General features: G+C 41.4%; 1 protein-coding gene across 8 annotated transcripts in view; it reads right to left on the bottom strand.

Moving 5' to 3' along the window:
- Positions 1–26,690, bottom strand: part of LOC132867290 (intermembrane lipid transfer protein VPS13B-like) — a 335,496-nt gene that overhangs the window by 230,015 nt on the left and 78,791 nt on the right. For all 8 annotated transcript variants that reach the window (XM_060900109.1, XM_060900106.1, XM_060900105.1 and 5 more), the window contains 2 exons: positions 23,732–23,853; positions 16,418–16,602 (listed from right to left, as the gene is read on the bottom strand). In XM_060900109.1, coding sequence (XP_060756092.1) covers positions 16,418–16,602; positions 23,732–23,853 — 307 coding nt within the window. The remainder of the gene's footprint in view (positions 1–16,417; positions 16,603–23,731; positions 23,854–26,690) is intronic.

The raw sequence follows: 26,690 nt of genomic DNA on the forward strand, positions 1-26,690 counted from the left end.
CAGACTGCAGTCGCATGTGAAAATAACGGCTATGCATCGGATTTAGGACCACATATCCAAGCGGCCTGGGTCGCATGTGAAAAAAATCGGATCTGTGTCGTTCAGATTGTCAATAACAAATCGGATACAGGTCGCATATGGGCAAAAAAATCGGATATGGGTCGTTTCAGGGTGCAGTCTGAACGTAGTCTTACATATCATCTGACAAAAACCACCTGGACTTCTGCATACTGGTGTCTTGTTGCAGCACAACACCACACAATCCCTTACTGCACATCACACTACTCAAACCATAAAGGATGTGCAATACGACGGCTTCCATCATACTCACCAGACCCTGCTCGGAGGGATTTCTGCATTTTTAGACCATTAAAGGAGGCACCAGGTGGAAAGATTTTCTGATTGATTCGAGCGCAACAGCTCGTGCAACAGTGACCACACAGGCAAACCATAAGAAAAGATTTAATATAGCTGGATCCATGGTAAAGATCCTAGACCGTACACTGTGTTGTCAGTTCAACTGCTGACACTATAGCTCCCGACTGCCTATAACAAGGGTCCTCTAAAAAGTCGCTAGATTATAGCCTATAGCAGTTAATAGTGACAGCTTCTCCATTTGTTCGAGGCTATATTGTTATAATGCCATTCTGCCCCACTACAATCCATGGTAACGAGCTGCTGGGCTTTAGAGCTTAAAAGCATTTTGAATTTGCCCAACCTGAAAGCTTCTGGTTAGAAGCTGAAAACTTGAGTGTCAGAAACCAGAGATTTATTTTTGCTTGTTTCCAGCATAGGTCAAGTTTGCTACTTCCAAATGCTTGTCCATTTCTGAAATGATGGTGGAGGCTGAGTTGACAAGGGCGGAGGGTGCAAGAGGGTTTACTCCAGACCTGGGCATTTTCCGGCCCGTGGGCCGCATCCGGCCCTTTGGTTCATTCTGACCGGCCCGCGTAAGGTTAATTAGAAATTACAAAATAAACGTATTTTCTAATTTTACCTCATGCATGGACTGAATGTGCATTGCTTTTATTTGAAGTTGTGTTCAACAAAAACGCAATGCGCGCGGCATGAACATGACATGAAATCCCACAAAACCTAATCCCGCGATAACTACTTCCGTAATTTGTCCAGACCAACCACAAACTTGCACGTCATCCTTCAAATGGTCCAGCCAATCACACAGTGTGACGTCACCAGCAGGCGCCGGAGCCCGAGCCGATCTGTAGATCTGATACCTACACCGAATCGACACGGCATCATTATTATAATATGATGCATCTTGCTTGATATTTGGAGTAGAAAGACAATATTGTGATGTCTTTATTGTGTTTTGGGGTGAATGTGACTGAAAAAAAAAAAAAAGGTACAAACGTTCACATTTTGTTAACCATTGTTTTGGGAAATTTGATTGAATAAATGACGTTTTTTGTAAGGCAACCTCGTTTTTTCAATACTCTTACCAGTCTTAGCAGCTTGTAAAAACAATGTTATTTACTGCTTTATATAAAGAAATACAATTAATATTATGCAGAATTTAGTTCAGCCTTTTGGTCCGGCCCTCCACAAAATTTTCTGTTTCTCATGTGGCCCCATGGAAAAAATAATTGCCCACCCCTGGTTTACTCCATTCCACAGGGAGTTTGGGAATGTCCCCCAGATTTATTTATTTATTTTTTTAAAATGGCATTGAAATATGCAATTTCCAAGCATTTCAGCTTCTGACAATACACAGTGCTGAGCGTAAATGAGTACACCCCCTTTGAAAAGTAACATTTTAAACAATATCTCAATGAACACAATTTCCAAAATGTTGACAAGACAAAGTTTAATACAACATCTGTTTAACTTATAACGTGAAAGTAAGGTTAATAATATAACTTAGATTACACATTTTTTCAGATTTACTCAAATTAGGGTGGTGCAAAAATGAGTACACCCAAACAAAAACTACTACATCTAGTACTTTGTATGGCCTCCATGATTTTTAATGACAGCACCAAGTCTTCTAGGCATGGAATGAACAAGTTGGCGACATTTTGCAACATCAATCTTTTTCCATTCTTCAACAATGACCTCTTTTAGTGACTGGATGCTGGATGGAGAGTGATGCTCAACTTGTCTCTTCAGAATTCCCCATAGGTGTTCAATTGGGTTCAGATCAGGAGACATACTTGGCCACTGAATCACTTTCACCCTGTTCTTCTTCAGAAATCCAACAGTGGCCTTAGATGTGTGTTTAGTCATGTTGGAAAAGTGCACAACGACCAAGGGCACGGAGTGATGGTAGCATCTTCTCTTTCAGTATAGAGCAATACGTCTGCGAATTCATGATGCCATCAATGAAATGCAGCTCCCCGACACCAGCAGCACTCACGCAGCCCCACATAAGGACACTGCCACCACCATGTTTCACTGAAGGCACCAGGCATTTTTCTTTGTATTCCTCACCTTTGCGACACCATACAGTTTTGAAACCATCAGTTCCAAAAACATTTATCTTGGTCTCATCACTCCAGAGTATAGAGTCCCAGTAGTCTTCATCTTTGTCAGCATGGGCCCTGGCAAACTCTAGGCGGGCTTTTTTGTGCCTGGGCTTTAGGAGAGGCTTCTTTCGTGGACGGCATCCATGCATGCCATTCCTCTGCAGTGTACGCTGTATTGTGTCACGGGAAATAGTCACCCCAGTTTGGCTTTCTACTTCTTTAGATAACTGCAGTGAACTTGCATGCTGATTTTCTTCAACCCTTCTCATCAGAAGACGCTCCTGTCGAGGTGTTAACTTCCATGGACGACCTGGACGTCTCTGTGAGATGGTTGCAGTTCCATCTTTCTTAAATGTTTGTACCACTTTTGCTACAGTATTCTGACTGATAAGTAAAGCTTTGCTGATCTTCTTGTAGCCTTCACCTTTGTGACAAAGAAATTATTTTCTTTGGGGAATTCTGAAGAGACAAGTTGAGCATCACTCTCCATCCAGCATCCAATCCCTAAAAGAGGTCATTGCTGAAGAATGGAAAAAAGATTGATGTTGCAAAATGTCGCCAACTTGTTCATTCCATGCCTAGAAGACTTGGTGCTGTCATTAAAAATCATGGAGGCCATACAAAGCAGTGATTTCCCCAGAAAAAAATTAAAGCCATAAGTTCTGGCATAATAAAACACAGACAACTGAGCGCCAACGGCACGAAGCGAAACCAGGGGGGCCCGGGGGCATGCCCCCCCGGAAAATTTTTTGAAAATAGATGCTCTCAGGTGCATTTTCAGGGTCTCAGAAATTTTAGATACATGATTATAGGATAGATTTTAACAGTGCTTCAATGATTTCTGACCTAAATAGTATTAATGTATACACATTTGAAATTTCACCTTAAAGTTCAACATGCAAGTTAAACTGTTTTGTTATAGATTACTGAGGTATACGATAGATTTGAAAATCTATAGGGATCCTTTGCACTTAATTATCTCTGATCAAGTAGTGTTGTAACAAAAACGTGCATGAAAATATGAACAGTGGTTTGCTCCGTCTTATGCAATCCAATGAAGAGAATCGATCATCATGACCTCCTGTTGATCACAAAGGGATCTGAACCTAAGAACTGCCACCTTAAAATAAGTTGCTGTATTACTATAACTGTAATGATTTAGAATGTCTCATCTCATTATCTCTAGCCGCTTTATCCTGGTCTACAGGGTCGCAGGCGAGCTGGAGCCTATCCCAGCTGACTACGGGCGAAAGGCGGGGTACACCCTGGACAAGTCACCAGGTCATCACAGGGCTGACACTTTTGGCCCTTTTCCACTACCCTTTTTCAGCTCACTTCAGCTCGCTTCAGCTCACTTCAGCCCGACACGGCTCGCGTTTCGACTACCAAAAACCAGCACGACTCAGCTCGCTTCAGCCCTGCTTAGCCCCTAAAACTCGCACCGTTTTGGAGTGGGGCTGAAGCGAGCCAAACCGAGCTGAGTGAGGTTGGGGGCGTGAGCAGACACTCCCCTGTGCACTGATTGGTGAGGAGGAGTGTCCTCACATGCCCACACACGCCCCGCGAGCGCGCTGGGATCTGTAAACACCGCAAACCCGGAAGGAGAATTACGAATAACGAGAATTTCTGAAGCCTTATGCGCCTCGCCTCATCTATACGCTCTTGCCAGTATCTGTTGGCGTTGTCGGTGACAACAAGCCACAGCACCAAGACCAGCAACACTAACGACTCCATGTCCTCCATGTTTATTGTTTACTATCCGGGTCGTGAGACTACCGCTTAAAAGATCAATGATGTCACTGTTTGCGCTGCTTAACGACATCACCTGACGTCCACCCACTTTCGCTAACTCCACCCAATGTGTCCACCCACTTCCAGCCAGCACGGTTCAGCGCGGTTGTAGTCGAAATGCAACTCCAACAGCCCCGCTCAGCCCGACTCAGCACGGCACGGCTCAGCCCGACTCAGCCGCGTTTGTAGTGGAAAAGCGGCAATAGACACAGACAACCATTCACACTCACATTCACACCTACGGTCAATTTAGAGTCACCAGTTAACCTAACCTGCATGTCTTTGGACTGTGGGGGAAACCGGAGCACCCGGAGGAAACCCACGCGGACACGGGGAGAACATGCAAACTCCGCACAGAAAGGCCCTCGCCGGCCACGGGGCTCGAACCCGGACCTTCTTGATGTGAGGCGACAGCGCTAACCACTACGCCGCCGATTTAGAATGTTTCTGATGTAATTACCATAATATATGTAGAACTAAGATGCACTGAAAAGAAAAGTAAGGCAACTGCATATTATAAAGTTTAAATTTTGGCACTTTATTAAATGGACTAGATTAAAACATTTACAGGAAAAGAAAACTTAATTCATACATTAAGTTTGCAGAAAGATTATGTATTTATAAAAACATTCATGAAGAGAATGTTTATAAGTGTCAAATGTAGCATAATTTCGAATAATAATGATAAGCATATTTGGCAGTGTGATGTCACTGTGACCCTTTAACAAAAGAATAATCCGGAGCCGCCTTTTGTTAAATGGATCCCAAGGACATCACACTGCCAAAACTGCTTAGGATTATTATTTGAAATTATGCTGTATTTGACACATTTGGACAACTTCACTTCATGAGTGTGTTTATAAGTACATAATCTTTCTGCAGATTAATTCTCCTTGGCTTTTGCTTGGCCCAATGTTCGGCAACCCTCTCATCGTCCATCTCGCGGTCATCCATGCTGATTAGGTATGGAATCAATTTTGTGCCAAAATGTTTATACAATACTTTTGAAATATCAAACAAAAACGACAAATCAAAATACAAAAAAAAAGTAAATTTTTTTTAGACTGGCAAACAAATTATTCGTGTAATCGTGCAAAATATCAGTCTATTACTCTTCAGAAACCTTTTATTTTTGTTCTGCGTCTTTCTAAGTTTTGTTTGACGTAATTTATTTTGGTTGCGATTCCAGCTTTCTCGTTTGCGCTCCCTGACTTTTTGCTTGCAGTTTTGGCACAAACTTCACGTGTGGGTGGGCTGTCCAGGAATGCATTCCCATTGGCTAACTTGTGTTTGACTGACAGCTACGCTCAGCCATTCCCTACTCGGATTCTGGCGGACTGTTTGACGAGTGACCGATCCATTGACGGTAAACAAGGATCGAGTGGACTTCAGTGGCGACTATGATATTGAATTTACACTTTGTTGAATTAATTCAATATCATAGTCGCCACTGAAGTCCACTCGATCCTTGTTTACCGTCAATGGATCGGTCACTCGTCAAACAGTCCGCCAGAATCCGAGTAGGGAATGGCTGAGCGTAGCTATCAGTCAAACACAAGTTAGCCAATGGGAATGCATTCCTGGACAGCCCACCCACACGTGAAGTTTGTGCCAAAACTGCAAGCAAAAAGTCAGGGAGCGCAAACGAGAAAGCTGGAATCGCAACCAAAATAAATTACGTCAAACAAAACTGAGAAAGACGCGGAACAAAAATAAAAGGTTTCTGAAGAGTAATAGACTGATATTTTGCACGATTACACGAATAATTTGTTTGCCAGTCTAAAAAAATTGACCTTTTTTTGTATTTTGATTTGTCGTTTTTGTTTGATATTTCAAAAGTATTGTATGAACATTTTGGCACAAAATTGATTCCATAATTAGGGTGCATCAGTTGCCCTCACTTTCATAAAATCTGATGCGTTTTTGTTTGGGTGTTCCTTTTCACCAATAAAGACATCCTGTAAAATTTTTTGACCATATTCAAAAGTCTAATGGTGGCACCATGAGGTTCATTTTTTGCCAAAAAATGCTTATTTTATGTTTTCGCGTAAGGTTTGAATCACAATGTTGGACTCCATTTATTGATTCCTTGTGACCCAGAGATCATGTTAAGAACCTTTGCAAGGGATCAAGGCATGGAAACCCGATCGAAGCCCGTCGGGACCCGTCGGAACCCGACGGGCTTGGTCGGACTCGAACAAATATTTAGAAATTATGCTCGGGCTTGGACATACTGTATGCTCACGATAAGACTTTGTGTAAAATTAATGTGCAAATTTAAAAGCAGTCACTTTAAACCAGTTTCGCTTCATACGCGTCATAGCTGTGCGCGGGATTTGATGTAGCGACAAAGCGTGGTCAGCGCAGTTGAGTGTGCATTTTGGGCTGGTGGAGAGATCAGCAACATAAATACCCGAAGCTCAGCGTTCTTGCCCGCGGCATCCTTGCCGTACCAGCCAGCAGCAGCAGCGAGCGCAACTAAAGCGCTGCTGGCAGGACAATTGAGCAGAGGAGGACAGCCTTGAAGCCATCCACCGTTGATGCAATCCTTTTTCTCCACAAGCATATGGATTAGCATAATCTTTGGATGGACTAATGTAAATGTAAATAATTCCCTGTTTGAATGGTGAGTGTTTTTGTTAATCCCCCTAAACCATTTATGTTTGGCCAATAGGCTATTGTTACCGTGCTGGGAGCAGAAGTTAATTTAATTTACAGACCTAGGCCCATATAATATCTTGGTTAGGCCTATTTGTAGGCTATGTGATGGCTTTACGGCAATATTGTGGCTATGTTATTTTGGTGCACACGCAAGTGTGTGTTTATGACGTGTGCAGACAGACAGCGGGATTTTCATTTCAATTATTTGTTGAATTTCATTAAATGGCCTAGTGTTTATTAGGTCAACAGAACCCTTTGTCTGAATGGTGTGGATTTGTTCTGCTGTTCCGTTATTTTTGGTTTGCTTAGGTTAAGTGAGTAGGCTACATGAGCCTGGCAGACTTACTCCAAGTGTGCGCTTAAAGCGCTCGCCGGTGTTGATGACTCAAAATGCCCTTTTCAGTTTGTTGATAAAACCACACAAACTTTCCACACAAAATATCATACATGGGTCTTTAGTAGGCTAATGAAAATAGTGTGATTTAAATGGCTTCGGGCTTCGGTCGGGCTCGGGCACAAATATCTCAATTCCTTTCGGACTCGGGTCGGTTTCGAGCATCGCTCTGTCGGATGCGGGCCGGTCTCGAACAGAAAAAAATCGGCCCGATCCACACTCTACAAGGGATTGAGAAGCATTAATGTGATTCATAATACATTTGTATTGTTTAAAAGTAGTTGAACAATGATTCAATGAACAGCTAAAACTCAAACTGTGCTTGATAATATATTTAGAATATGTACTAAAAATGTGTATCTAAGATATTTGGTATACTCTATAAAGGTGCCATAATGTTTCATGAAAAGTGATCGAAATTTTGTCATAAAAGTCATAAAATCGCAGCTTTTTCCATAACTTTGAGCTCCTGGTGCCACCATTAAACTTTTGAATTTTGTCAAAATATTTCACCCAGTGTGTTTTCTTACCAAAAGGAACATAAAAACAAAAATGCATGATGATCGGAGGAACTTTTCATTTTTAGGGGGCAACTGATGCACCCTAATGCTGATGTGGATCAAATTGTGCAGCGAGTCTTCTCCTAGCTTATTAAAGTCAGTCGGCTTTGTTTGTCTGGTGGGGGACAACATCGGCAGGCAATGAGATCGCTTATAATGAATCGGAAACTTCCGGGACGTTTGACGTTTTCTTTCGATGTTTTTATTGGACGGTTTGAACACGTGATCTTGACATAGCCAACAGATTACAGTTTGTTTACATCATACCACACGGACATATTACTTTAACAGAATCAACACAAACATTGGAAAAAAAAAAAAAAAGACCGCTTGTTTAACACAAATATCAATCAATATGTAAATGGATCTTTTATTTGCTCTCCTATGTATCTAGTTACTTGTGGGTAGGAAATTTTAACATATCGGTATAAATCTAAGCGTATCGGATTTTAACTAAAGCCACTAAGCGCATCGGCAGGCAGAGCAAGCGTATCGGGCCCGACACGCTAAAACGCTTTGGGGAAAACCATGCAAAGTACTAGATGTAGTAGTTTTTGTTGTGGGGTGTACTCATTTTTGCACCACCCTAATTTGAGTGAAACTGAAAAATGTGTAATCCAAGTTATATTATTAACCTTACTTTCACGTTATAAGTTAAACAGATGTTATATTAAACTTTGTCTTTTCAACATTTTGGAAATTGTTAGTTTTCATTGAGATATTGTTTAAAATGTTACTTTTCAAAGGGGGTGTACTCATTTACGCTGAGCACTGTACATTGGTATCAAAACTTGCAAGTGGATCGTGTATCTGCTGACAGTTAATAACAGCACATGTTTAGCATCTGACAGCACTTAGCAGTGTTTATTTTGACAGGGCAACGATCTTGACATTTGATAAATCATGCATTAGTCTGCGATCATTACAGACAATAGGCTATTATAGGTCTACACTCGAGTCTATCAGATACAGATCGAGACTTTAGACACATTAAAACACTGGGATACTTCCAACATATAGATCTCTTTACAAACCAGTAATATCAATGGAAAGTAAGCATTAGGCTTAGATCTTGTACAACCCCAATTCCAAAAAAGTTGGGACAAAGTACAAATTGTAAATAAAAACGGAATGCAATGATGTGGAAGTTTCAAAATTCCATATTTTATTCAGAATAGAACATAGATGACATATCAAATGTTTAAACTGAGAAAATGTATCATTTAAAGAGAAAAATTAGGTGATTTTAAATTTCATGACAACAACACATCTCAAAAAAGTTGGGACAAGGCCATGTTTCCCACTGTGAGACATCCCCTTTTCTCTTTACAACAGTCTGTAAACGTCTGGGGACTGAGGAGACAAGTTGCTCAAGTTTAGGGATAGGAATGTTAACCCATTCTTGTCTAATGTAGGATTCTAGTTGCTCAACTGTCTTAGGTCTTTTTTGTCGTATCTTCCGTTTTATGATGCGCCAAATGTTTTCTATGGGTGAAAGATCTGGACTGCAGGCTGGCCAGTTCAGTACCCGGACCCTTCTTCTACGCAGCCATGATGCTGTAATTGATGCAGTATGTGGTTTGGCATTGTCATGTTGGAAAATGCAAGGTCTTCCCTGAAGGAGACGTCGTCTGGATGGGAGCATATGTTGCTCTAGAACCTGGATATACCTTTCAGCATTGATGGTGTCTTTCCAGATGTGTAAGCTGCCCATGCCACACGCACTAATGCAATCCCATACCATCAGAGATGCAGGCTTCTGAACTGAGCGCTGATAACAACTTAGGTCATCTTTCTCCTCTTTAGTCCGAATGACACGGCGTCCCTGATTTCCATAAAGAGCTTCAAATTTTGATTCGTCTGACCACAGAACAGTTTTCCACGATGCCACACTACATTTTAAATGAGCCTTGGCCCAGAGAAGACGTCTGCGCTTCTGGATCATGTTTAGATACGGCTTCTTCTTTGAACTATAGAGTTTTAGCTGGCAACGGCGGATGGCACGGTGAATTGTGTTCACAGATAATGTTCTCTGGAAATATTCCTGAGCCCATTTTGTGATTTCCAATACAGAAGCATGCCTGTATGTCATGCAGTGCCGTCTAAGGGCCCGAAGATCATGGGCACCCAGTATGGTTTTCCGGCCTTGACCCTTACGCACAGAGATTCTTCCAGATTCTCTGAATCTTTTGATGATATTATGCACTGTAGATGATGATATGTTCAAACTCTTTGCAATTTTACACTGTCGAACTCCTTTCTGATATTGCTCCACTATTTGTCGGTGCAGAATTAGGGGGATTGGTGATCCTCTTCCCATCTTTACTTCTGAGAGCCGCTGCCACTCCAAGATGCTCTTTTTATACCCAGTCATGTTAATGACCTATTGCCAATTGACCTAATGAGTTGCAATTTGGTCCTCCAGCTGTTCCTTTTTTGTACCTTTAACTTTTCCAGCCTCTTATTGCCCCTGTCCCAACTTTTTTGAGATGTGTTGCTGTCATGAAATTTCAAATGAGCCAATATTTGGCATGAAATTTCAAAATGTCTCACTTTCGACATTTGATATGTTGTCTATGTTCTATTTTGAACACAATATCAGTTTTTGAGATTTGTAAATTATTGCATTCCGTTTTTATTTACAATTTGTACTTTGTCCCAACTTTTTTGGAATCGGGGTTGTAAATAAGTTACTAAAAATAATATCTCCTCACTGTGCAGAAAGCTTTGCCTGGCTGATCTTTCACAGGCTGTATACACGGAAATGCAAAAAGACCACTCTTTATTGAACTCTGTTTTAGAACGCACATGCTTGCTTTTCTTTGGCGTCCTTGTAATTGGTCCATCATAATCTTTACATTACGTTAAAGGGGAACTGAAGTCATTTTTAAACTTACTTCATTTCTTAATTAACGTGGTGTTCAATTCTGTTTTCGGTTTTATTAACCTTATATCGTGACTCGTATTGGCGTTTTATATTACACTTATCGGCCTTTTCGGTTTTTAGCCATGTTGAATGTAGTTCGTTTGGTCCACGGCAGGCGTCGTTTATCCGCGCGATCTTCACGAGACTTGTGCGAGACTTCAAACGTGAAGCGTCAGCGCCGCCATTTTGAGAACTGTTTACACAGTGGCCAGATCGCCGCATCATTCCAATTTAGATTAATTTTGAGATTTGCCAGCTTCATCAGTGATGGAGATTATTCCATACGACTTCGAACCAACGTGGAGTAGAGAAGAGTTGGAAAGACGACAGGATAAGGACGAGTCCGTCGCGCTGGTATTTACGTCATTACTCTCGCACAATTAAAACGTGCCAGATCAGGAGGCTGGTAGGTTTTCAAAATAATAAATACATGCATGTATTTTTGTGATCAATACAGATTATACTGAGCGCATTTCCCACATTAATCCTCACTAAGGTTTCGGACAGCACCACAAAATGGCGTCCCCACTATATAGTGCCCTATACAGTGAGTAGGGAGCGATTTCGGACACAGGGAAAACTTCCAGCTTGATTTACGTCAGCATTCGTAAGAGGACACGCGCGTCTTTTGACAACGTTGGCCACTTTGATTTCCGCTGTACGTTTTACTTCCGTCCTACGATGTCTCGCACAGGTATCAACGAATCTCGTTTACGGCCATTGCTTTGACACATGGACTGATATATTACATAGCATATTTCAAACACTCATAACTTGCTATAGCAGTGACAAAACAGCAATCAAAAATGCAATCCTACATTTTATAAAATGAGATAAATAGAATTTTGATGATTTTATTAATTTAAAAAAAAAAATTGCCTTCAGTTCCCCTTTAATGGCATTTAGCAGACGCTCTTATCCAGAGCGATGTACACAGCAGCCTGGGGAGCAGTTGGGGGTTAGGTGCCTTGCTCAAGGGCACTTCAGCTATTCCTGCTGGTCCAGGGAATCAAACCAGCAACCTTTTGGTCCCAAAGCCGCTTCTCTAACAATTAGGCCATGACTTCCCCATAATCTGACATGATTACACAAATGACCAATTGTACACACAAAATATAAGTTACGTATGGAGAGATCAATAATTATAAAGATTAACTTGCATATGTACAGTATATGCATCAGCTGTCATATGTCTGTAGGCTTGTAAACGTGCGGGCCCTGTCAAAGCAATCGGAAAATCTAGGCATGTGAAATGCCAAAAAGCAGTTTCGAAAGCGGTTGAGTAGTCAGACTGTAGTGAATGAAAAGACCAGATTTTATTCGTCACTTGTCAGCATGACCGACAGAGGCTCCCAATCAACTAACCCCATACATAACCAAAAGACATACAGGACGTACTTGTTTAATCAGCTATTAAATCAGTCCAAAAACAAACATTTATCAGTAAGGGGCAAGGTCAAGGGGTAACGGAGTAACAAAATTGCTGTTTTTGGGCCATTACACTCAAACCAATTTGGATATGAAAATGACTTAAATACATTTTTAATAGGCCATATTAGTGCTTTTAAATGGTAAAAATTTTTCTTTGGATTTTGACACTTTTTGGGTGAAAACCACCAAAATAGGCCCGGTAACGGAGTAACCTGAAAACTACATCTGATTTTTGCATGTTTAGTCAGATAGGGATAACATGCGGTTTCCAGCACAAGAATGTAAAAGTGGCTATTTATTCTGTTAGTATATTGAGTTATCTATCCCCAAACAAAAAATTAGGGTGAAATTATAACCCCTCTTGAATCAGGGACACTTTTTTTTAGCCTTGCGCGGTAACGGAGTAACAAGGCAACCTGGTCACGGAGTAACAAATAATTATGATGAGTGAGGGTTTGTTTAAAATGAATAATAAGCATTGTTTTATCTTATTTTCTTTATTAAAGTAATCAAATAACTGTTATAAAAAGCAAAAGGGCTTCATTTATCTTTTAAGTTCATTCAGGTTCACAGTTAATTCATATTCACAGTTCATCATTCACAGAGACCAAAAGTTCATTCAAGTTCGTATCAAATTAATATTCACAGTTCATCAAAAGTTCTCATTTTATAGGAAGTTGGCAAACATCTCCCTAACCAAGTTAAAGTCAGTGGCAGTAAGTTTTAAGAGACTGGTCCTTGTGGATGAGGATGGAGCTGGAGCATCAATTTCTGCTAGAACGTGATCAAGTTTAGCAGAGTCAATGTCATTTGTTGTCTTGAAACCGTTTGTTTCTTCGTCAACTTGCTCGAGGAATGAGAACACCCATTTTGACTTGTCCTTCTTATGCTCATGCAGGGCCTGTCCAATGAACCAGTAATGAGTTTTCTCCCAGTAGACAGCATACCATTTGCCAGCGACGACAAACGAAGCAGCTTCTTTTTCTTCCTCGCTGCTGGGATCAGGAACTGACTGGGATGGCACATACTCGATGATCGGAGTCTCATCTGCGATTGGTGTCTCATCTGGGATCGGAGTCTCATCTGATGGGTTGTTCTCGGGTTTGAATGTAGTGTCTTGGGTATCGATCGCAGCTTGAGGCAGGAGACAATGTGTGGACCCAACCTGCCTGGAGTAACTTGACACGGACACGACTCCATGACTTATTGTTCGAACACAGTGCACGTTGTGTGTACCGGGAACTGTGATCGCCGCACCCCACAGTTTGTCCAACTCTGGCTTCATGTCATTGATTTCAGCACTGCTTACATGAAGAATAGTTGTTGATTTCAGGAGCTCCTTGGCACAAGATGCGTATTCTTCTGCATTGGTGATGTGATAACGGCGACTCTTCACACCACTAAAAACAGTTCTTTTGACAGTTCCGCCAATACCATCAACGGCTCCTTTTCCGTGCGATGTTGCAAAGAAGTGCCAATGGATGCGTATGCCTTTCGATTCCAGCAAACTTGAGATGAACAAGAACATGTACTTCTGCTTGAAGTGCTGACCAGCGCCATCAGAGAAAATGTCTAGATCTGTAAGTTCATCGGGCATTGCCGCCCGCAGGTTGTCAATCAAAGTGTTCAAGAAGACGGCAGCAGTGTATTTATCGTGTGACTGGGTGTCAGATGTAATGCAGTACGACTTGGTATCTTCCATGATCCATGCGACAGCAGTGAAGATTGTCACCTGGATGTGACTCCAGTGCGCACTCTGTACCTCATCCTGCTCGATTATCGCAGCATTTTCACTAAAGTCAATCTGCATTACGGCGTGGTTGGGGCGAGGGTTCGAATAGGCCAGCACGAACTCAGCAGCCTGCTTGCTTTTGATGAAGCAGTGAATCTTGAAGGCGGGGAGCTTATCGGCAAGTAACTGCAATGCATCATTTACGGTTCCTGTTTCTTCCACTTTGGCCATCTTCCCTTCATCAGTACGAATCCACTTGAACCATTTGGCATTCTCGGACAACAGTTCATCATCATCAACCAGTTCTGCTAATGAGTCGGTGCTTATCTTCCGCTGACAAGTTTCGCACTTCCCAAAAATACAGTTCTCATTGTCAATGTCACAGCACAATGTACGAAGGAGAAGTTTGTGATTGTCAGGAATGGTATTTATTCGACCGAGTCCTTGGAGTATAAGATTCACGTTTTCATGATATTGGCACACGCAAACATTGTGCGGCATATCACTTCTGAACAGCACCACATCTGGCCGAAATGATTTGAAACTCGTCAGTTTGACAGAGTCATTTGGATTTTCTTCTTTATAGAGAGCAAATGCTTCCTGAATTGTCATTAAGAGGTAGTGGCGCTGTTCTTTGACTTTTTTGCCATCTCTAACGACCGTTATGCTGTCCTTCCTGCCTGGGGCCGTCCAACTGATGTCTGACCGAAGGTAGAATTCCTGTATGTGATTTCGTATTTCATCTGGAATCTTATTAGCCGGTGGTGGTGGTGGGAGTTGTTCTGGTTCGGCAGCTTCTGGTTCCGCAGAATACTCTGCTTCAAATTGCTGGGTCAGTTTAGTAACAACCTTCCTTCGTTTGCGTGGAGATTGTGGAAGGGTATTAAGCGTACACTTGACAGCACGATTGAGACTTGAGGGTGTACTGTATGCATTAGCTTTGTTGTTTTCTTCTTTTTTGGCAGCCCGCCACTTCCGCATCCTATCTCTTGCCTTTTCATTATCAGCATCTTTATCTTTTGCTCGGGCCAAACGTTTTCTTTCAGCATCTTTCTGTTTCAACACTTCTTCACCGACTCTTTCTCGTTGACGTTCTCTGTACCGCCTCTGCTTTTCTGCTTTGGTTAAAGCCATCTTTAACGTTCCCTCTTGGAGTCTTCACTTAGGCAGTTTATTTTGATACTGTTTATATACCTGATATTACATGAAGCCACCAATGCAAGTAGAGAAGACATGAATAAAAATTCTAAGTTGAACTGAAGAAGCCCACGAAGCCATGGAGGGTCAAAGATTGTGAAGTTGTCGAGTGCCCAGGGTGAATAAAGATATCATCTTACTGCATGTCTGTGATGTTTTAAGACTGATATTGTGCTAATCTGCATTTCTATAACATAAAAATGGGAAAAACTGAAAAGAAATGCATTGAAAACATTGATTTAGTAAGTTAAAAGCTGATGTTACTCCGTGACTTAATCAGTTACTCCGTTACCTGGTAACGGAGTAACTGATTTGGACCACTGAACAAACAACCAAAAAAATTTAAAATCAAACAACTGATCTTAGAATCTGATTATAGGTCCAAAGAAGCTTTCTTTTTAAAAGTTTCACTTTTTCAAAATAAAAATTAGGCAAAATAAAATTTAAAAATGTTTTTTTTTTGGTAACGGAATAACAATCAGGATTACCCAAGATTGTGAAATTCAGACCATTCAAAAACACCTTTTTTCAGATCAACCCCTAAAACTAAGGTTGTATGCTAATTTTATGATCATGGCAATGCAAATAATAGTTAAATGGATAAGATTTTGAATTAAACACTGAAGAAAAAACTTGGAGCAAAAATGCCAATATTTATGTGAAAAAATTAGTTCCGAGATATTTACACACACCCCAATTCAAACAGCTCTCATTTTTTTCGTAGTGATCCAATTAGAGAAATTCAACTTCTTCCAGAAGGTTCAGACCAATACCTAAACATCTAGAATGAGCAAAAGTGCCTAAGACCATTTTGAATTTTTGCCATCGATGTTCACTTCCCCTTGACCTTGCCCTAAGTTTAAGCTTGGGTAAATCCTGACAGATCATTGACATTACTCTTTAGATTTTTCTGATGCTGTTTCCCCCCCCACATCAGCTGGTTTAGATATCATTCTGCAGGTCTGACCCATGAGATGCGGGTCACTTGTGAGGTCTGTTCCAGTTTTCTGGAGAGTAATAGGCTTTACCGCTCATGGTAAACTCGGAGGAGGACGAAGAATCTAAACTAGGCTGCTCATGACCTATTGTTACGAAATCCATCCACTCAGCAGGCAGTGATGGAAGGCAGAGTGCGTTTTGAAAACTGGCTTTAATGAAAATGCACATACAAATCTAGGAGCTTATAGCGTGGTGTGTGTGGTTTAGAATTTATGTGGTGCAATCAGTCGTGTGTGGTGGTACCTGGTGTTCTGTAGATCTCGTTGATGAGGGAGTCACTGATGGTGGGACCAACCCCACTCTCCGTGCTGTGTGTCCAACTCTGCCACAAACAGTGTAACAGCAACATCTGCGCATGAGTGGCCTGCACTTTAAATTTGGGTAACTCAAACAGGTACTCTGTCAGGGACACTGAAGACCTCTTTGGCCTGAGGGGAAAGGGGGGTAAGAGAGATGGAGAAAGTGAATTTAAAAACACATTTGATTGGTAGTGATGGTATTCTCATATTCACTAAATCTTTCCAGCTTTCCAAAGGTGTACATGTAGCAGAGTCTCCGCCACCAATAAAATTACTTACAGTTAGGTCCATTAATATTTGGACAGACAACAATTTTCTAATTTTGGTTCTGTACATTACCACAATGAATTTCGAACAAAATTCAGATGCAGTTGAAGTTCGGACTTTCAGCTTCAATTCAGTGGGTTGAACAAAATTATTGCATAAAAATGTGAGGAACTAAAGCATTTTTAAACACAATCCCTTCATTTCAGGGGCTCAAAAGTAATTGGACAAATTTAATAAAATGTTCATTTCTAGTACTTGGTTGAAAACCCTTTGTTGCCAATGACCGCCTGAAGTCTTGAACATCACCAGACGCTGCGTTTCCTCCTTTTTAATGCTCTGCCAGGCCTTTACTGCAGCGGTTTTCAGTTGCTGTTTGTTTGTGGGCCTTTCTGTCTGAAGTTTAGTCTTTAACAAGTGAAATGCATGCTCAATTGGGTTGAGATCAGGTGACTGACTTGGCCATTCAAGAATATTCCACTTCTTTGCTTTAATAAACTCCTGGGTTGCTTTGGCTTTATGTTTTGGGTCGTTGTCCATCTGTATTATGAAACGCCGACCAATCAGTTTGGCTGGATTTGAGCACACAGTATGTCTCTGAATACCTCAGAATTCATCCGGCTGCTTCTGTCCTGTCTCACATCATCAATAAACACTAGTGACCCAGTGCCACTGGCAGCCATGCATGCCCAAGCCATCACACTGCCTCCACCGTGTTTTACAGATGATGCGTTATGCTTTGGATCATGAGCTGTACCACACCTTCGCCACACTTTTTTCTTTCCATCATTCTGGTAGAGGTTGATCTTTGTTTCATCTGTCCAAAGAACATTCTTCCAGAACTGTGCTGGCTTTTTTAGATGTTTTTTTTAGCAAAGTCCAATCTAGCCTTTTTATTCTTGAGGCTTATGAGTAGCTTGCACCGTGCAGTGAACCCTCTGTATTTACTTTCATACAGTCTTCTCTTTATGGTAGATTTGAATATTGATACGCCTACCTCCTGGAGAGTGTTGTTCACTTGGTTGGCTGTTGTGAAGGGGTTTCGCTTCACCATGGAAATTATTCTGCGATCATCCACCACTGTTGTCTTCTGTGGGTGTCCAGATATTTTTGCATTGATGAGTTCACCAGTGCTCTCTTTCTTTCTCAGGATGTACCAAACTGTAGATTTTGCCACTCCTAATATTGTAGTAATTTCTCGGAAGGGCTTTTTCAGTTTTCGCAGCTTAAGGATGGCTTGTTTCACCTGCATGGAGAGCTCCTTTGACCGCATGTTTTCTTCACAGCAAAATCTTCCAAATGCAAGCACCACACCTCAAATCAACTCCAGGCCTTTTATCTGCTTAATTGAGAATGACATAACGAAGGAATTGCCCACACCTGCCCAAGAAATAGCCTTTGAGTCAATTGTTCAATTACTTTTGGTCCCTTTAAAAACAGGGTGGCACATGTTAAGGAGCTGAAACTCTTAAACCCTTCATCCAATTTTAATGTGGATACCCTCAAATGAAAGTCTGGACTTTATGTCCATTATATAACTACAACTTGAATATGTTTCAGTAAACAGGTAAAAAAAAACAAAGTTTGTGTCAAGAAAGATAGATAGATAGATAGATAGATAGATAGATAGATAGATAGATAGATAGATAGATAGATAGATAGATAGATAGATAGATAGATAGATAGATAGATAGATAGATAGATAGATAGATAGATAGATAGATAGATAGATAGATAGATAGATAGATAGATAGATCTAACTGTATATCAAAAACCAAAGCCTGATAATAATAATAACGTGCATGTCGTATGCCCTGAAAAAGAAAACACTGGGGTACCAACAACCAGACATCAAACAGGTCAGTCAAGGAAAACAGCAACATCTGATAAACAACCATCAGTAATATCACCAACAACCTTCACAAGGCATCATAATCCACCATTCATGGAAGACTTTGAGAGCAGAAATACAGAGACCAAACCACAAGATGCAAACCACTCATGAGCAGTAAGAATCAGAAGGCCAGATTTCACAAAGAAATACAGAGATGAGCCACAAAAGTTCTGAAACTAAGATAACCCTCTAACAAAGTGATGGAAAGGCTAACGTGTGGAGAAAGAAAGGATCTGCTCAGGATCCAAAACACAGAAGCTTATGAAGCATGGTGGAGGTAGTGCCATGGCTTGGGAATTTGTGACTTCTTCTGGAACAGGCTCACTCATCACTAAATTATTGATGATGCATCTCATGAGGTTGGCAGCAAAAGGAATTCAAAAGGCTACAGAAACTATCGGTCACAAAAGAAGAATGCAAGAGTTTGGTGAGGTCAGTGGCTGATGCAGTTATTCCCAGCAAAGGACATGTAACCAAATATTTAGAGTCATTTACTGTAAAACTATACAAGACTTTTGCTCACCGAAAAATTGGATGGTCTGCCATCAAAAGGTGCCATGTTCTAAGATGTTTAACACATCTAAGTGTCAGGAAATTCAAGCTGAACTTCTGATTGTCTCATTCATCTTTTGATCTAAAACTCAAATGTCTTTAGGGTATAGCAAAAACAGGGAATGAGCAAGTGATTTTTGTTTTTTAAATGCCATGTCAGCACCTAAGGCTATTTCAAGGCAAGAGCATTTCTAAAAAGGTATTATAATTTCTTCATAAATAAATAATTAAAACAAATAAAAAGTCACATAAATAAATAACTAAATGAGATGCTCCAGATATATACATAGGTGATAAAAAGTCTAAAACGTTTTGTGATGGCACCTTGTTAAAAACATCTAAAATGTACATTGTTGTCCTGGTCTAAATGCCACAAGGGAACGATTTTATTCTCCAAGTATAAAACATGCTTGATTGTCAGAGATATCCTACAGAAATGGAATGATGGCGATTCTTCACCCTTTAATTCAAAACATGGGTCAGCCTTGAATGACCAATACGACACCTCGTATACACCATCTGGTTTGAAATGAGAACAAGAGTGCTCTGAGAGCACAATATCCCCTGCTGGCAACTCCGCCATAACTCTGGTAAAATGCGACTGAACTGAACGAAACTGCAATATGCGTATTACAGACATAAAGAATCCTGTCGAGTTCTGTGAAATTCCTCCAGAAATTGAGAGAGGAGTTGATTTCAGAAGGTGAGCACCCTTCCCAGGACAGATGGACATCGCCACGACATAATCCCCCTTCGGGACTTTTGGCCAGCGGGGAATAAAAATTGTGAGGGAAGTTGATTTTACAAAAGCAAGCACACCTTGATGAAATTGCCAAAGTCTGTTAATAATCAAGGGCATAAACTCTGGTAAAATTTGCCCAAATTAAACAAAATTTCAATATAACTGTCATATAACAAAAGCCTTTTGCCAAGTTTGGTGAAATTCCTCCACAAACTGTGAGAGGAATTAATTTCAGAAGAACGTCCACCCTCATGAAATTGTCCAAGTTATTTAATCAAGGGTCAAAACTTTCACAAATGAAATTAAATTGCAATATGCGTATTACCGTCATATAACAAGGCCTTTTGCCAAGCTTCAAGAAATTCGTCCAAAAATGAGAGGAGTTGATGTCAGAAGGCAAGCACACCTTTATGAAATTGTGAAAGTACAAGGTTGTTAATGAAGGGCTGTAACTCTGGTGAAATGCGACCAAATTGAACAAAATAACAATATGCGTACAATGCCTTTTGCCAAGTTTCGTGAAATTCCTCCAAAAATTGAAAGAGGAGTTGATTTCAGAAGGAAAACACACTCATAAAATTGTCAAAAGTATAATTGTTAATCAAGGGCTGTAACTCTAGTAAAATGTGACCGAACTGAACGAAACTGCAATATGCGTATTACTGACATATAACAAAGAATCCTGCCAAGTTTCGTGAAATTCCTCCAAAAATTGTTTGAGGAGTTGATTTCAGAAGGTGAGCACCCTTCCCGGGACGGATATCGCCATGACATAATCCCCCTTCGGGCCTTTCGGCCAGCAGGGGACAATAAAAGGTGTCTTATTGACGGCAGGGTTGATTTCATACAGCTTTTTTTTTTGAAAGACATTAAATCTCATACAGTTCGCCATTTCCTTAAAATACAAGATGCAGGCACAGGTCTGAGGTCTAAGGCTGGGACTTTACATTCAGCGACCTCTGAGGACTGTATAGCAAAATTAGACACCTGCGCAGGTCTGAGCTCAGCCTTTAACGTCGATGCCAGGATTCGAACCGACGTTGCAAAATCTGTTCCTTTCCTGGACAGTGCTCTGGACCGCTTGGCCATGGAGGATTACATCTACAACTGAGGTCCTGTAACATGGCACTTACATAGTCAGTGCGTAGCAGTGCCACACTACAACTGTGGAATCACTACCTGAGGCTGGCACGCCAATTACATTCTTAAACACGCTCAAACTCGGTTAAACATACACATACAGACAGGTGCATCTATAGGCTTCAGCCAAAAGCTGAGCCAAACAAAAGAATGGGCTTTGCCATTCAGATACTTTCACAGGGGACTGTATTTAACCTCATTTGTAATGAAAGTGTAAGAGATTTTTCAATAATTATAATTGTTAATAACGGATAGTGACCAAGAAGTAGAAAAATACTAATCAAAATACAATTGGGGCGGCACGGTGGTGTAGTGGTTAGCGCTGTCGCCTCACAGCAAGAAGGTCCTGGGTTCGAGCCCCGGGGCCGGCAAGGGCCTTTCTGTGCGGAGTTTGCATGTTCTCCCCGTGTCCGCGTGGGTTTCCTCCGGGTGCTCCGGTTTCCCCCACAGTCCAAAGACATGCAGGTTAGGTTAACTGGTGACTCTAAATTGACCGTAGGTGTGAATGTGAGTGTGAATGGTTGTCTGTGTCTATGTGTCAGCCCTGTGATGACCTGGCGACTTGTCCAGGGTGTACCCCGCCTTTCGCCCGTAGTCAGCTGGGATAGGCTCTAGCTTGCCTGCGACCCTGTAGAAGGATAAAGCGGCTAGAGATAATGAGATGAGATACAATTGGCTGAGTAATCGTGTGGCAAATCATGACATCTTAGCAGTGTTGATTCAAATGTCTCGGTCTACAGCATCTAAAGTCCGTATACCTTTCGGTCTCAAATCGCTTCCCATGTCTCTTCACTTTCTCCTCCATCATATTTCTGATCACACAGCAACTTTGTGTTTGAATAAATGGTATAAACGTGCACGGCTAACAAAAGCACCTCAATGCTCAGTTCACCAGCTGTTACTGTTTTGAAAGCAAATGTCGGTATGGTCGGGATATTCGTATTTCTGACAGGGTGTTAAACGTCACCATCTGTTACATGTCATGCCTCTGGTTGCGGAGCATCGGCATGCCGTGTAAAAACATACACCGGCGTGACATTTTGTTGGTTCGGTGTAAACAACCAAAGCCAGAATATTACGTCTTTATGACAATATTGTGAAATATCTGTGTAAAAAGGGCTTAAAAAAGGGGGCCCAGTGACTGTATACCCAAGTGTGTGTGAGGACCACACATACTTTCCAAGACTACAGATATTCCAGACACTTCAGAAATGAATTCTCTGATCCCACTATGTGAAAGAGAAAAAAAAGGTAGGAGGTGGGTTATATCTGTCCCTCTGAGCTACATGTCAATCCTGAGATCGAGATGCTGACCTCTTCTGCTCCTCGGACCTGCCTGATCCATCCTGACGCCCTACGTCTGGCTGGAGTCTCATCACATCGCTCCTGTACAGGACGGCCCCATATGGACAGTTGAAAGTCGCACTTGGAAGACACTCTGGACGCTTACAGTAATGCTTTTATGGCTGAGGACTACAGCTGACTTGCTAACTTTAGGACTGCAGTTGTCATGAACAGTTTTGCACTCAAGTTTCCATCAGTGAAGAGTTAGAACATCAACGAAATTGACTTCATGTTAAAACTGTTAATGTTATAGTCAGGCTGTCTGTTGTTGCCCAAATGAGGACGGGTTCCCTTTTGAGTCTGGTTCCTCTCGAGGTTTCTTCCTCGTGTCGTCTGAGGGAGTTTTTCCTTGCCACCGTCGCCACAGCCTTCTCATTGGGAATAGATTAGGGATAAAATTAGCTCATGTTTTAAGTCGTTCAAATTCTGTAAAGCTGCTTTGCGACAATGTTTATTGTTAAAAGCACTGTACAAATAAACTTGACTTGACTCATCTGTGCATGTTAAAGTACACTATATGGCCAAATGTTTGTGGACACCTGATAATTACACCCACATGTGCTTGTTGAAGAACACACATTCCAGATTTAAATACTTCCAGGAAAAAGCTCACTACATTCTGGAGAGTGGCTGCGAAATTTTGTTTTTGTAGCTACAAAATATCTCCACCCTACAAATATGTCAATGATCAGTCCAGAAGGACTTTTAGGACTTTAAGAAAAATCACCTCCCTCCCCCCTCACCTCGAATGACTTCAATGCAATAAACAGTCTATCAGACTCCAGTACAGTTCAACAGACCTCAGCAGAAAACAGTGACATGCACGGCAGTATTAGATGCAGGAATGACTTCTTCGCTTTGAGACGGAGAGTAAAATGCGGAAAAATCAGCGAGAGGAAAAACATCCCACTGCTCCAGCATAGCTCAGACCCAGGATAGTTGAAATACAAGTACACCAGCTCATACATATGTTGTGCATAGAACTTAAAGTACATGTTCTCATGGCTTGATGTGTGTTTTTTTGGGTTCTGTTATAGTCTGCTGTGTAGTTCCCGGCAGCAGGTTAGTTAAAAAAAAAAAAAAGTACACCTTCACAGATGCAACATGAGAATTAGGGTTTGTGGGGTTTCTTATTTCCTAAATAAGAAAATTAAACTGCAGTTTTTAAAATGATGATTTTTCACTCTTGTAGGAATTACACTTATAACACAGACTTGCTGTCTTCCGTCCACGGCTGACATTTTTATCTGGTTGTCTATTATTAGTAGCCATAGCAACACGTGTGACCAGGTATATAGGCTGACTGAATGCGTGTTCCTTACCAGCGTGTGGGAAACTGAAGTATCTTCCCATAGAGGGCAGTACTAAAGCAGGGAATTATGGGTAAGAGTGGAGGTGTGCTCTCGTTATCCAGCAGGGTCAAACCAACCTGCAACTCAAATACCTACAGAGAGAGAAATTCAAGTATTCAGTGTAAAAATTCACAATAGTAATAAAACACTTGCAAGCAAACTGTTCCATCAAATACAAAATCAAGCATCATAAAAATCCAGATCCAGTATGTTCCCTGCTCTGGCCAAAACACCAAGCCAGCAGGGTTTGGGGGGAAAAATAAATTAATTCTTTGATTAGGCCTTAACACGGACAGATTTTTTTTTTTTTTTGCATAATTGTAAAAATGTGACTTGTACCAAACACATTTGATAAAAAACAAATGGATTTGGTACAACACATTTATTTGAAACCTGTTTGGTTGTGATGTAAAAATATGACCTGAAAAATTACAATATAAATCATGTCAGATGTCTTCCCCCCCAGCTTTAATGTGATTTGGAATTGAACAAAATTCAAATGAAAAACAAATAGAACATTTTAAAAGAAAAATAAAGTGTGTAAATATATGTGTACACCCTTAATAGGGTATCTGACTGTGCTCAGAATTAACCAAATCATATTCAAACTCATGTTCGAGTTATTATACATCTGTCCGAGTAGAATAAGTTGAAGTAGACTGGTGATCTTCCCAGTGTGTACCCCGCCTCTTTTTTTAACAAGACGGTCATCAATATCCCCCACCCTATATACACCAAGTTTCAAGATATTATTTGCCACATTTTTCAATTTCTGCTAAAGGAAACCAACCCTACACTGACCTCAGCAGCTCATGGTATAAACCCACCAGACCTTTGGTCCAGGTGAGCTAAAAATTAAAATCTCACATTTCTTAGTATCAAAAGGCACATACAGTGGGGCAAAAAAAAGTGTTTAGTCAGCCACCAATTGTGCAAGTTCTCCCACTTAAAAAGATGAGAGAGGCCTGTAATTTTCATCATAGGTACACTTCAACTATGAGAGACAGAATGGGGGGAAAGAATCCAGGAAATCACATTGTAGGATTTTTAATTAATTAATTGGTAAATTCCTCTGTAAAATAAGTATTTGGTCACCTACAAACAAGCAAGATTTCTGGCTCTCACAGACCTGTAACAACTTCTTTAAGAGGCTCCTCTGTCCTCCACTCGTTACCTGGATTAATGGCACCTGTTTGAACTCGTTATCAGTATAAAAGACACCTGTCCACAACCTCAAACAGTCACACTCCAAACTCCACTATGGCCAAGACCAAAGAGCTGTCAAAGGACACCAGAAACAAAATTGTAGACCTGCACCAGGCTGGGAAGACTGAATCTGCAATAGGTAAGCAGCTTGGTGTGAAGAAATCAACTGTGGGAGCAATTATTAGAAAATGGAAGACATACAAGACCACTGACAATCTCCCTCGATCTGGGGCTCCACGCAAGATCTCACCCCGTGGGGTCAAAATGATCACAAGAACAGTGAGCAAAAATCCCAGAACCACACGGGGGGACCTAGTGACTGACCTGCAGAGAGCTGGGACCAAAATAACAAAGGCTGCCATCAGTAACGCACTACGCCGCCAGGGACTCAAATCCTGCAGTGCCAGACGTGTCCCCCTGCTTAAGCCAGTACATGTCCAGGCCCGTCTGAAGTTTGCTAGGGAGCATTTGGATGATCCAGAAGAGGATTGGGAGAATGGTCAGATGAAACCAAAATAGAACTTTTTGGTAAAAACTCAACTTGTCGTGTTTGGAGGAGAAAGAATGCTGAGTTGCATCCAAAGAACACCATACCTACTGTGAAGCATGGGGGTGGAAACATCATGCTTTGGGGCTCTTTTTCTGCAAAGGGACCAGGACGACTGATCCGTGTAAAGGAAAGAATGAATGGGGCCATGTACCGTGAGATTTTCAGTGAAAACCTCCTTCCATCAGCAAGGGCATTGAAGATGAAACGTGGCTGGGTCTTTCAGCATGACAATGATCCCAAACACACTGCCCGGGCAACGAAGGAGTGGCTTCGTAAGAAGCATTTCCAGGTCCTGGAGTGGCCTAGCCAGTCTCCAGATCTCAACCCCATAGAAAATCTTTGGAGGGAGTTGAAAGTCCGTGTTGCTCAGCGACAGCCCCAAAACATCACTGCTCTAGAGGAGATCTGCATGGAGGAATGGGCCAAAATACCAGCAACAGTGTGTGAAAACCTCGTGAAGACTTACAGAAAACGTTTGACCTCTGTCATTGCCAACAAAGGGTATATAACAAAGTATTGAGATGAACTTTTGTTATTGACCAAATACTTATTTTCCACCATAATTTGCAAATAAATTCTTTAAAAATCAGACAATGTGATTTTCTGGATTTTTTTTTCTCATTCTGTCTCTCATAGTTGAGGTATACCTATGATGAAAATTACAGGCCTCTCTCATCTTTTTAAGTGGGAGAACTTGCACAATTGGTGACTGACTAAATACTTTTTTGCCCCACTGTATACATTACTTAACTAACACATACCAACTTTCAAGACCATACCACTCATTTTTCCAAGTTGTGCTCCAGAAACAAAACCTACCCTGAGAGCCTATGGCCAAGTTTACATTAGACCGTATCTGTCTCGTTTTCTTCGCGGATGCACTGTCTGTTCACATTAAAACGCCGGGAAACAGGAATCTGCCAGAGCCCATGTATTCAATCCAGTTCGTATCTGATCCGCTGCTGTGTAAACATTGAGGATACGCGGATACGCTGTGCTGAGCTCTAGCTGACGTCGTCATTGGACAACGTCACTGTGACATCCACCTTCCTGATTCGCTGGCGTCGGGATCACACACACAGCGGCTCAGTCCCGAATCACTGCTCGTGCACTTCACTCGCGCGCTCTGTGAGCTGCGCAGGGCCGGAGTGCGCACCCTCCAGAGGGCACTCG

This window comes from Neoarius graeffei, chromosome 19, assembly GCF_027579695.1.
Source record: "Neoarius graeffei isolate fNeoGra1 chromosome 19, fNeoGra1.pri, whole genome shotgun sequence".
In the NCBI taxonomy this organism is placed as follows: Eukaryota; Metazoa; Chordata; class Actinopteri; order Siluriformes; family Ariidae; genus Neoarius; species Neoarius graeffei.